Raw genomic sequence first — 12,497 nt, forward strand, 5'->3', positions numbered from 1 at the left:
CAACAAGTGATACAGCAGACATTGACGGCAACTCGAAACAGCTTGACTACATAGTTTATTTTCACCAGCTGCTGAATACAGTGCAGCACACTACCCGGAGAGAGAGCTGACAATACTGCAGGATTCAAGGCACACGACGAGCCTCGCAGCAAAGCACTATGTGTCTCCCCTCCTTTGGACACATGAAGGAACGATGGGGGTTTGACCCGAGACGGGGCGACGAGCACTTTCAGGATATTGAAAACCTTCCAAAAGGCCGACATTCACTTTCGTCCCCATTATGTCTTTTTTTTTTTTTTTTTTTTTTTTTATGTTGTGGTTTTCTTTGAATTTTTCTGAAGGTGCTTCGTGGTTGTCACAGAGGAACAGCGTGCAGCGCTGTCGCTCCCGTTTGAGCGAAAAGATCCGTCTCTCGATCGCTCTTACAGGTAATGTCGGCTCAAAAAGTAGTTAAAGTGAAGATCATCCGCTGACAGAAGCTTTCAGTCTGGATCAGGCCGACCCGACCGTAAACCGCTCCTCAGTGATAAGGCTGTAAAGGCTGTGAAGGCTGAAGGCAGAGGAGGCTTTATTGTTTCAGATGGGAACCTAATCTCACAAATGTTCGGTTTCTGTGAGACAGATTTATTTTTGGTTTTGTGGCTGATGATTGTTGAATGCGTACTTATCTCTTGTCACGGTAAAATGGATGGATGATTTATTTATTCTACTCCGCTGCCAAGTTTAGCGCTGTGGTGCGGCTCTGTGCAGATTCTGTTTCCTGTTGCACAGATCCATGTCAATATTCATTTCATCAATTGTACTGCTAACAAAAGGGAAGTAAAAATACATAAACGGTGGATTAATTTCTTGATATATATATATTACTGTCTTTGTGGACATTAAAATCTAAGACATTTTCATGAAGAAAAATCTTGTATCTAACAATAAAAACAAATTGAGTAAAATATTGTCCAGCAAGAGTAAAATAAGTAACAACACTGTATAATGTGTGGAGTGCTAATTTCATTAGGAAAATTTAAATCCTCACAGCAGTGCACTGATATATCACAGTTTTGTGTACTCGGTAACTAAAAAAGGTACAAATAAGTTATTTCACATCAGTGGCGCATTGGGAATTTTTTTTTTAAGGGCAGTGCCCCATCTGGTGGGGAGAGACGACGCCGAGCTGTGCAGCATCTACAGTGCTACAGTGCTACAGTGCTACAGCTTTACAGTATGATTGATAAAAACACGTTTTTCGCACAGTGATAAACCAGATAGTGACAAACTGACTGTATGGTAACAGGCTACAAAGAGCAGAGCATAAGCACATATCCGTTAGATATATTCAGTGAGAAAAAAAGAAGATAAAAAAAATAAAAAAAGGTAGTTTGATTGATGCATAACCGTCTATTCCTTCTTTAAAATACCTTTAAAATATTAAAAACCTTCTCTGTCTATCCTCAACTCCCCTCTCCACACCGGGCGACATAGTGCCCATTGAGTTTTTGTTTCTTTGTGTGACGTGAGAGGGACAGCAGAGGACGTCATGTAGGAGAATCACGCGGGGCTGTTCGTTTTGGTAAAAATGCACGAAATGTGGTGACAGTGTGAAAATAATTTTACCAATGCATGTGTCTACGTCTAGTCGGTAGACCCTTCTCTTCAAACCTCCTCGGTCTGAAGAAAGAGTTCGTCAGAAGTCACTCAGAGCTGAGAATCGGCTCCCAGGCTGTTGAGCTCCTCCGGCGAGTGCTTTTCTGCTCCGCCGCCGGCCGTCTGGCGGAAGCCGGCCGAGATCTCGTCAAACGTCCGACCCTTGGTCTCCGGCACTTTGAAGAAGGTGAAGACGAAGAACATGAGCAGCAGCAGGGTGAAGATGATGAACACGTAGGGGCCGCACAGCTCCTGTGAAGGGAGAGGAGACGAGACGAGCAAGAAGAGGAGAGGAGAGGAGAGAAGAGACACTTGTTCAGTAGAGTCCACACAATACATCCTCAATAAATCGTGACTCCACAGAGTCTAATCCTTCCTGTATGTCATTGTGGTCAACTGCTTGAGTGCAATATGAGCAACAACACAATTTGATGATGATTGTTAAAATATGCCATAATTTATTGCCGTAATCTGGGAAGTTTGTTTCAAAATGTGAGGAAGGAGAAAGGATATATATTTATTTAATTTAAATGATGATGATTATATTTACTTCCTTCTTTCAATGACAATCCTCTGGGAATAGTTTTGTAAATTCAACTAAACTTGAGAATTGTGTCTCATTTCTGTATAATTAGTACCAAACGATGTCACGCTTTCCAGGAAACCTCTTAAGAATACAAAAGCTATCTCACAAACACAAATACCAGCGCCAGATGTGTTCTTCTTCTACCCACCTCTACATACTGGAAGCCCATTCCCACTATGAAGTTAGCCGTCCAGTTGGAGAAACCAGCCACAGCGAAGGCTGAGGGCCTGGGGCCCTGCGAGAACAACTCTGCCACGATGAACCAGGGGATGGGACCCGGTCCGATCTCAAAGAAAGCGACGAAGGAGAAGATGGCCACGATGCTCACATACGACATCCATTTGAGCTTGTCCTACAAGAACAGAGGACGAGAGGGAGGTTACACACTGGTATTTACTCGGTGGGAATCCTGACCACCGCATTAGGGCGTAAGAGGAACCTTACCAACAGAGCCAAGGCAATCGTCATCAAGACGGCAGATCCGGCCATTCCCAGCAGCCCCACCAGGTGCAGAGACCTGCGACCTGCACGCTCCACAATGAACAGCTACACGGACAAATAAACAAGAAGGGTAAGAACAAGCGTAGTGCATTTTACATTGATAGTTTTGGCACAGCGTTCCAAAACTTTACTTTGCAAAGTGATTTATGAAATGTGCAGCGCTAGAACACAATGACACATCTCACACCTCAGATATGTCCACAGACAACAATAAAGGATGTCGAAAAGGACCAGTGTGTAGCATTTAGGGTGATCTCTAAACAGAAATGGAATATCATATTAATGACTATGTTTTCATCAGTGTATTATCACCTGACATCTTAAAATGTTTTCATTAGCTTAGATTATTAGCTTCATTACTTCATAGGGAGGGGCTCCTCTTCACGGAGTCCACTGTGCTGCAGACAAACCAAACGCTGGCACTCAAGAGGGCCTTTTGACTTTTTACTGAACTGAAGGCCACCGTAGTTCTCCAACACGCTTGAAAAACTGCAGTAACGTGAACGAACGCGGTTTTGCAGCCTCGGACAGGGAGAAGCAAGCGGAGCGGTATTCAGCTGGTTTGCAATCTACAACCTCACCGCTGAGATGATATCCTACACACCGTCTCTTTAATGCTTTCAACACCTTTTATTCATCTGTACTGTAATGAAGATTTCCCTTTTAAGAACCTGGAAATGTTTAACTGTACTCACCGACACCACAGTGAAAGCTGTGTTCACCACACCGGCTCCAATGGTGGCATAGACAGGCTGCTCCACTCCGGCTTTCTCAAAGATACGAGTGGAGTAGTAGAATACCTAGCGGGTAAGACAAACACAAAGATTCAACATGAGGGAGTCTCATTATATTCACACATCTTTTGCATATCTTCTTTTATTATCGGATGTAGCTCTGGTGGGAATGTGTGCGGAGCACGTCAGGGAAAAGTGACGTTTTCTCTGTGCGTTTCCTTCCAAATCCCGTTTGCAGTCCTCACAGTGAACAGCGGGACAACAACGTCTAAGCGTGGACACTCACAGCGTTGATGCCGGACAGCTGCTGAGAGAGCTGCAGGACGACAGCAATCAGGAGGGGCTGGCGGTAGAGCGGCGAGCGGAAAAGCTCCAGGATGTTCACCGTCTTCTCCCTCATCATCTGCCGGCTCTCCTCCTTCATCTCCTGCATGTCGGAGCTCACGTCTGTGGTGCCTCTGAGCTTCTTCAACACTGAGAGCGCAGAGACAGGAAGCAGGTCGTTAACTCCACAAGCCGCACTTTTACCCAGTTCGGCGACATCTTTCTTTGTTATTTCATTTTTGGGGGGTTTTGATGACATCATTGTACATTTTTAGAAGCCCATTGGAATCTGGGATGATGCTTGAAAATTTGAGAGTTTTGTTCAATTTTAGGATGGAAATACCTCTGGTTTCACTTCACTACCCAATTTCTGTAAAAACCCAGCACTATCAGATGAAAAAATATAAATAGTTACAGATTTTGCAAGGTTACAACTGTTCTGTGTGTGTGTGAACTCACCGTTCTTGGCCTTGTTCTCTTCGTTCCTGTTGATGAGCAGGAAACGGGGGCTCTTGGGGCAGAGCGGCAGCAGGATACACTGTATCACAGCGGGGATGAAGGTGAAGCCCAGGAGGAGCGGCCACATCTCGTCGTTGCCCATGATGGCCTCCATTCCAAACACCTGAAGTCGACACAGACGCGCGTAACGCACATGAACCACACGCACAAAAGTTGACTTCACCATAAAATCGCTATACCATTTACCGACCTGTGCAATGAGGATGCCGACGACAATGCCCAGCTGGTGGAAGGTGCCTAGGGCTCCGCGTAGGGCTGTCGGGGAAACCTCACCCACATACATGGGCACGAAGCCTGTGGAGAGGCCGGAGTAGAGGCCCACCACAAAACGACCAGCGATCAGCATTTCCCAGGAGCTCGCCATCTTGGAAAAGCCCATCAGAGTGGCTGCGATGAAGGCCAGGACGTTGGCTATGAGCATCGAGTTCCTCCTGCAACAGAGAACGAGAGACATTTAACAAATTGTGTTTTTACACCTTTTAGCACAATAAAAGTTGTAGGTATTAACCTACGTGTTGTATTTTTGTATTCATGTTAAGCTGTGATAGTGTTCTGAAAGTTTTTGATTGAACCAAATTGTTGTTCGTTTTTTTAGTCCTTTTCTTGTGATTTTCATGTTATTTCTCTCTTTTTCGTGTTCTATGTGAAGGCAGAACCAATATAATCAATACAGTAATATCATTAAAGCGTTAGTCACTTTAATTATCGATCGACCCTAGTCCCCCTCTATATTGTTGATTATGACACATGTTTGTATCATTTTCTTCCACAAAAAAAAAATCGGTGATCGATGCCGTTGCCTGGTACTCCACCCCCCACCCAAGAGTGTGTGGGTTTAAAAACATCATTATATTTAATGAAGTGAGACGTGCCTAAAGTGCCCCAAGGCCTCATAAAACATTGATCCTAAAAGAATCCCAGCTTTATATTCATTTCTTTTTTTGATGGCATTTGAGGAGGAAATGCATCAAGCAAGGTCTGTCTGTTGGAGAAAAAAGCCGAAGGAGATCACGCTCTTACAACAAAGGCAAGGGTTTTGTTTCCACTTCACCTTCCAAAGCGGTTGACAAAGAGTCCGACGGAGAAGGAGCCGAAGATGCCCCCAACTGAGAAGATGGCGACAGAGATGGACCAGATGGCCGTGAGGGAGCTTTTGCTGATGGGCTCATGGTATCGCTCAAACCACGTCTCATTGATGTACTTCTCAATAACCTGGAAAAAATGAAAAGACAAATGTAAAAAAAAAAGCTTGAAGCGGACTGAACAGGATCACGTTTTATTCTGTTACATTACACAAAGTGATGGTTGAGCTGTTACTGTGTGACCAGCGGATGGCAGTGTGACCATTACCATTTCCTGGCAGGAAGTTTATTAAGAGTGTCAAGTTTCTCCCCTCCTCCTCCTCCTCCTCCTCTTCCTCCATCCTCCTCCCTGACGACTATGTTGAAAAATACAGCCAGGCGAGCCAGCGGTGTCTCTTTATGTGTGGCTCACAGTGACACTTCTCATGTGATTCATAAAGGTCAACACCCTGTCTGCATGCCCCCCACCATCACTGCCTCTCTCGTAACCAAATGTCAGCTCCAGCTCTGTCATGTACGAGAGAGGAATGAGTGGAATGAAAACTCAGTGTCCTTACCAAACATTTCAAGATAGCAATGCTATCATTTCTTAAAGGCTTACCTTTAAGAAATGAGGGGGGCGCGATATATATATATATATATATATATATATATATATAGGATGGCATTCTGATGGCATTCTGATACTCCTGACATGACAAGGACTGGGTCATTTCCACTATCAACTTTCACTCACAGGACCTTGCTCAGTGATATCACAAGTACGTCACAGTGCACGGCGCTGTACCCATAACATCCACCCTTTAGAAGAGTTTTACATATACTCTCACACAGCTACAGTATATGTTAATTGCTAATATTCATAGGACGTCATTTTAAAAGCTCACCGCAGATATTATTTTTCCTTTAGTAGTTCATTTAACATGCTACAGTGCTGCTCACATGTCAAATGTTAAATACGTGTTGTAAAACATGTTCTGCTCTTAATCCTATAGGATAATTGAAATGGTAAAATTATTATTATTAGTGTTAACTTGCGGCTGATGGGACAGGATGCTGTCGGGCCGTCAGCATGATGTCATTGAGCTCTTTATTCAGCGTGCATACGGTACAAATAAAAAGTGAAACTGTCTGTCTTTGAACAAGAAAGAGAGTTCTTCCTTGTCTTTGTTTGCTTTTTTAAAACATCCTTGAATTTGTTGTCCGCCCTAAATATAGTCTCTCCCACAGGAAGCCATATTCTAGGACAGTGGATCCTAACAGTGTGGGCCGTGAACGGCGGTAATCGCATAGAAAGAAAAAACTCTGAAATGAACTCCTTTGAGGAAAAGAAAAGGTGTCGAAGCTCTCGCCGTGGAGATGTTTCCCAAATTAAACCGGCACAAACAAAAAACACAGATGGCCCTTTGATTAAATTTCCAAACAAGGATATTATTTGCTTTGCGGCACGCAGGGCACAGGGAGCTGCCGCCCGGCCCTTGAGCGAGCGTATCTAATCAGGGACGCTCGGACACAGAGCACGACCTGCGTCACAGGCAGCGGCAGCATAATAATCTAAAGTGCTGTTGCTATATAAAAGTTGCGTTTGTGAAATGACAGCCTCTTAAGTGGGCTATTAGCTAATGAAGGCCATGAGAGCCTGTGTTGAGTAACAGTTTTTCAGCGTGTGAAGTTGCTCAGACCTCTCTGTGTGAATGTGTGTGTGTGTGTGAGAGAGAGAGTGTTGGGGGAAAATGGGGATAAAGAGCCAAGAGGGCAGCTTGACACTGGCACAGTGTGTAACAGACCACATATTCACCGCCTCCCTCCCCGTCTGCAGCCCCTTCCCTCAGCCACTCACAAGGCCCTCCTGAGCCGAGCTGCGTGCTGTTTTCACGGTGGAGGCAAATCTGGGCTACACTGAGGAACGGCAAAATGCTGGATTAGATATTATGAAACGTCCGTAAATCTTGATTACTTATCGGCGAGTAAGGCCGGGGGCCGCAACGATTAGACAACTATTCAGATTATTTCCGTTAAGTTTTTAAGCGGAGAAAATGTCAAACAAACCTTGGTCCCACCGAGCTCCTTCGAATGTGAGGATTTGCTGCTTTTCTCTGATTTAGAGGGCCGTAAACTGCTGTAAATATCTGACAGTTTTGAACAAGTCGCCTTGCACTATGTTTAACAGGTTAGTCTAGAAAATAATTAGCAGATTCATCAATAATTTTAATGTCCATAACCAGTTTAAAACAAAGGCGCTCTAATGCTGAGTTTCATTACTTCTGTGTTTGCACAACCCATGACGATTGCGCAATGTCTTGCCCAAAATGTCTCAATGCCTAAATTCCCCCTCTTTAACAAGCGCGGCCCACTTCTTCTGCTCTTTACACCTCATGAAGAAATAAATAATCTTTTACCGATACTCGTTTCTGTCTATTTTATGTCAACAAGCGACTGTCTCTTTTTCTCCTGTCTCTTTTTTCGCAGACAACGGATGAAAGCTGCTGTCGTTTGCGTCAAAAGTGCAGGACGGCTTTGACAGTGTGGTGACGCCGAAGGAGCGGTTGAAAATCAGGCCAAACAGCTGTGACAGCCCGTCCCCAGCACACAGGGGGGCTCTGCGTATGCGGAAGGTAAACAAAAAAGAAAATGGAGCACGCTGAGCTCCGGCCTGTCTGGAGACACACCTGTGACCTGTGGACAGGCAGCTGTGTAGCCACAGGGTGTGTTCGGACCAACGCAAACTAACCAGTCATTGGTTGTTGACGCACGATGCACGAGCAACATTCTCCGGGAAATGAGTTTCTTTGGTGTAATTAAACCTACTGTAGAGTTAGCGATTTGTCGACTGTCTCCATCTTCCCTTGTCTTGCTTTTCCCAGCCTGTTGCTGGTCAGGAGAGGTCCATTTTTGGGCATGGACGCACTACACAGGAATCACTAAGAGTCTGTTAATACAGATGTCCTTGGACCTCATCGGCCTGAACGTGGCTATTATTATCTCACCCCTTAACCCAACCCCCCCTCCTCCATGTTCTGTCCTGTTTTCCAGTTCAACAAGTGAGTGAACAAGCAGCACTGGGGCTTCATTAGTATGAATTATATAGTATACATATAGTGCAAACCCAGGAATATTGGTGAGCTAAAAACACACCGTAGAGTCTTATATATATATATATATATATATATATATATATATATATATATATAAATATATATATATATATATATATATATATATATATATATATATATATATATATATATATAAATTTAATTGGCATACCACTTCCGGCGGTCTCCTTCTTGTTGTGGCGATGATGGACAGGTGGAATATATCAAGAATAAGAAATAAATAGTAATAATAATAATAATATCAGGGACCACGATGGAAGTAACGATGGAAATAATAAGTCCTGGTCTTTCCTTGTTATCCCGAACAATGTCTTATATGTTTGTGTGTCACTCCTCTATTTGGAATTTAGTCAACTAAAATAAAATAAAAATGTCGCTAAGTTAAGCTAAACTAAACATTCAGACATTTAACTCACCTTTTGAGGGGCATTGATGACTCCGGTGTTGTAACCGAACTGCAGGGAGCCAATGACAGCCGCTCCAACACTCAGCATCAGCGTAAACGTTATTTGCTGCAAGACAATAGAGAGAAGAGGAAGTATCGTCAGTGAAGAGACCAGTTTGACCCGTTTAGCCAATGCAACAAATGGATTCTATCAAATGAAGAGCTTTGTAAATAGTATGACAGCTACAACAACAGTTATATCATATTCCTAGATAATATGTTTCACTTGACGAGAAACTCACTTAACTAAGTTGACAAATATAAAGTTGTTGCTTGCTGATCACTCTTTTTTTGTAACTTGTGGTTGTGCGTCAGCTGCCCTGGATCAGACTAAAAAAGATGTTCAGGTTGGTCAGCCGCTAATTTTATATCTAAATATCCTAAAATATCTTTAAAGATGTTTGGCATCGGGCCCACCTTAAGCAACATGGGGAATTTGGACTGGCCATAAAGGATGCTTTGTGACGCCTGAAACGATCTGACAAACAGATGGAGAAATCTCTGCGTGCATCCAACGCCTGTTGTTTACCGACTTGTTGACTTCTTTTTCTGAGAAAAACTCTGGTCAGGTCTGCGGAGGGTCCGTGTTTTACTCGCCAGACTTTTCCAGATATAACTGAACAAACCTGCTTCTTGGTCTGCATGTTATTGTCTGTGCTCCTGTTATTACAGAGTTCACTTGCTGCTTGATCTCACTCGAGCCCAGTGGATTAGTGGACATTTTCCTCATACCGAAAAGTTAATAAAGCAGAGTGGAGTATGTCGCTGTCTATTTTCTTCTCTCAGACAGACAAACAAAAAAAACCTGCCTCAAGCTACAATTTACTTTTTTGTTGTTGACTCAAATCTGCTATTATTTGTGCGTCTACTAACTGTACGTCTGAGTGTTTCGGTGTTGAAAAACAACCTGAAAACACCGGAAAGGATGACTTTCATCCATCATGTTATCACACTAATCCACCGAAAAAAAGTGCACAAACCTCTGATCCAATTTAGAGCAACATAAACAGCAGAGGAGCTGCTTACTGTTTCCATATTTCACACCTCACCATCAGTCACCATGTCTGGATGATTAAGGTTTTGACTTGTGATTCAAACCCACCGTGATTCACACCAGATAGGTTCCTTATGTTATGGCAAAAGAGGACATGACCTTCCCCAGAGTTCCTTTATCGTACGCAGACAATACGAGCAACATTACACGTCATCATCTAAAACACTGTCGGGACACAAATCATTTCGTTGCAGAGGGTCCAACCTGCACACGTTACCCTGAAGAGTGAGAATGGACACAAACCGAGAACACCTGAAGTCCTCTGACCCACCGAGACGTTAAACAAAAGACCTGCAACAGCCAATGTTGTGTATTTGATTATATTACAGTAAGTTAATGAGGAACATCTGATGAAAATATATCATTTTTAAAGTCGCTGTAAGTATTAAGTTCCTTTATTGATACTCAGTATCGGCAAGTACCCAAATGTAGGTACTTGAACTTGGTCTGAAAGAAAGTGGTATTCGTACATCCTTGAATTTGTTGAGTTTAAATTGAAAAAAAATCTCGGAACCAATCGGCTATCAGTCTGGCGACGGATAAGCCGCTGAGAGGGGGAGGAGCTATATTTCTGTGGTTCTGGAGTAGCCGGCGGATACCCGCTCCAACTCTTGCTTTTCTGTGCACTGCTCATTGTTGACAGTCTGATTATCAACTTGAGACGCAAGACTGCAGTTGGAGTTGAGAGATGACTTGTTTGACTGTTTAAAAGCACATTTTAGGATTGGCCAATACTGCAAACATAAACCAGAAAGCTTTCAATACCAATTATCGTCCCGTTGTCTACAGACGTTATGAATGAATGCAGAATCTGTTTGAAGAGATTAGGCGTGTAGGAAACGTGAGTAGAGTATTTACTCTCGTTTGAGCTCTATGTTTGGTCTCCATCAACTCCTGACGGAAACATTTGTCTCTTCAGGTGCAAAATGCTCCACTATGTTCACTAGCTAGTCGCTAACTTCCTCTGTCTGCTGTTTGAAAAAGAGGTACAGTGGATTGGATTCCTTCCTTGAGACTATGAGTCAAAGCTTGAGGCTAAGTTGCTGTTTGAATTTTTATTTAAGCTCCCATAGAAAAAGATAAAACACAAGAACCGACCCCCGCCATGTTTTAATAAAAAAAAAAGAATAATCCTTAGAAATGATTGTGCATTCTCCTCTGCAATATCACCAAAGGAGCAGGAGCCAGCCACTTCTTTTGTGGGAACCAGGATTCCTCCTCTGCATAAGAAGGAGGGAGGAAACACTTCTGTGTGTCTTTGGAGGCAGTGGCTCCAGCACTCAGTGCTCCTGGCTAAAGACACTTGAAGATCTGCCTACATTTCTGCACCAATAGGGACTCTTGTTGTGAGGTCGTCAAGTCCGGGACAGGACCGTTTGGTGTATGAACACAAACACACACACACCCTTCCCAGCATTGTGGGCTGGCCTCTTAAAGGAGCCACACGAGGAGACCAACCAGTCTGATGTCTTTCTGCAAAGCCACCGCTGATTTGAAGTAAACAAGAAACAGCAGACCGTTTCAGTTCACAACCACCAGCTGCTTTTTATTTGTTTTACTATAAACAGAGTAATCTTTTCTTGCCCCAACTGGTAAAAAAATCTTGACTGAGACTTTGTTTAAATCCCCCCCCCCCCCGCCCCCGGAGAATATTTGCAAAACTACTCTGAATGTTCAATGTCAAAAGTGAGGGGTTGGCGTTTGTATAAGTGAAATCCAGCAGTGCCTCTGTGACATCTTTACCTTTCCCCCAGATACTAGCAGACCTCCCTGAGCCTCGCCTCAGTCCGAACATTCTGATCACTGCATATAGTCCAATGAGTGTCAGAACAAGTATACCCAATCACGATGTTTTGGGACTTTCTTCAGCCGGCCCTCCCCCGCTCCGCTATTATAACGCAACAGAGAAGGTGAGTTTGATGCTGTTCCTCGTATACAGCAGAATTATACTTTACTTCCTTAACGGAGAAACAATGAAGTCACACCCAATACAACTATGTCATGATCATATCTACGAGCCCAACACCAGCGACCAGTCCTCTTTATCGTCCCTCATCTTTAGTTACCTCTCCGGCATTCAGCTCACTTTTGTTTACATTTCTAAATAGAGCTTATGTTTACTTGCACAGGATGGCTAAGCTCACCATATTTAATAATAAGGGGCCCGGCATTAAAGTGCATACCACGCTAATCTACAACCAACTGAAAGCTGATTAAAGGAGTAGGAATTCACTTTGCTAGATGGATATTATTTTGATACAAAAAGGGAAAATAACTATTGCAAATGTATCCAAACATTTCTCAACATGGGGGATGATTATGAATAACATGTAGTGTACAAAATAGTATCTAATTATCCACAAAGCATGTCAATTGTTTAAACAACATGACTATTAATCGGTGAAAGCTAGATTTGGAGAATGAGTAGTTAATGCCTAGTTGTTAACAAGGGTTCAGGGAGATTTACGGATATGTTCAGTCATGATTCAGAAGGTTTG

The 12,497-nt window shown here is 43.2% G+C and overlaps 1 protein-coding gene across 1 annotated transcript; it reads right to left on the bottom strand.

Annotated features, from left to right (window-relative positions):
* Positions 1 to 267: 267 nt before the first annotated feature.
* Positions 268 to 9,008, bottom strand: slc2a1b (solute carrier family 2 member 1b). Its single transcript, XM_079217930.1, has 9 exons — positions 8,917 to 9,008; positions 5,354 to 5,514; positions 4,493 to 4,733; positions 4,243 to 4,405; positions 3,746 to 3,933; positions 3,421 to 3,525; positions 2,669 to 2,770; positions 2,373 to 2,576; positions 268 to 1,890 (listed from the first exon to the last, which is right to left on the bottom strand). Exons 1-9 carry the CDS (start codon positions 8,992 to 8,994, stop codon positions 1,690 to 1,692), a joined length of 1,443 nt encoding a protein of 480 aa, XP_079074056.1. The 5' UTR covers positions 8,995 to 9,008; the 3' UTR covers positions 268 to 1,689.
* Positions 9,009 to 12,497: the final 3,489 nt, after the last annotated feature.

This window comes from Taurulus bubalis (assembly GCF_910589615.1).
Source record: "Taurulus bubalis genome assembly, chromosome: 5".
Lineage (NCBI taxonomy): Eukaryota > Metazoa > Chordata > Actinopteri > Perciformes > Cottidae > Taurulus > Taurulus bubalis.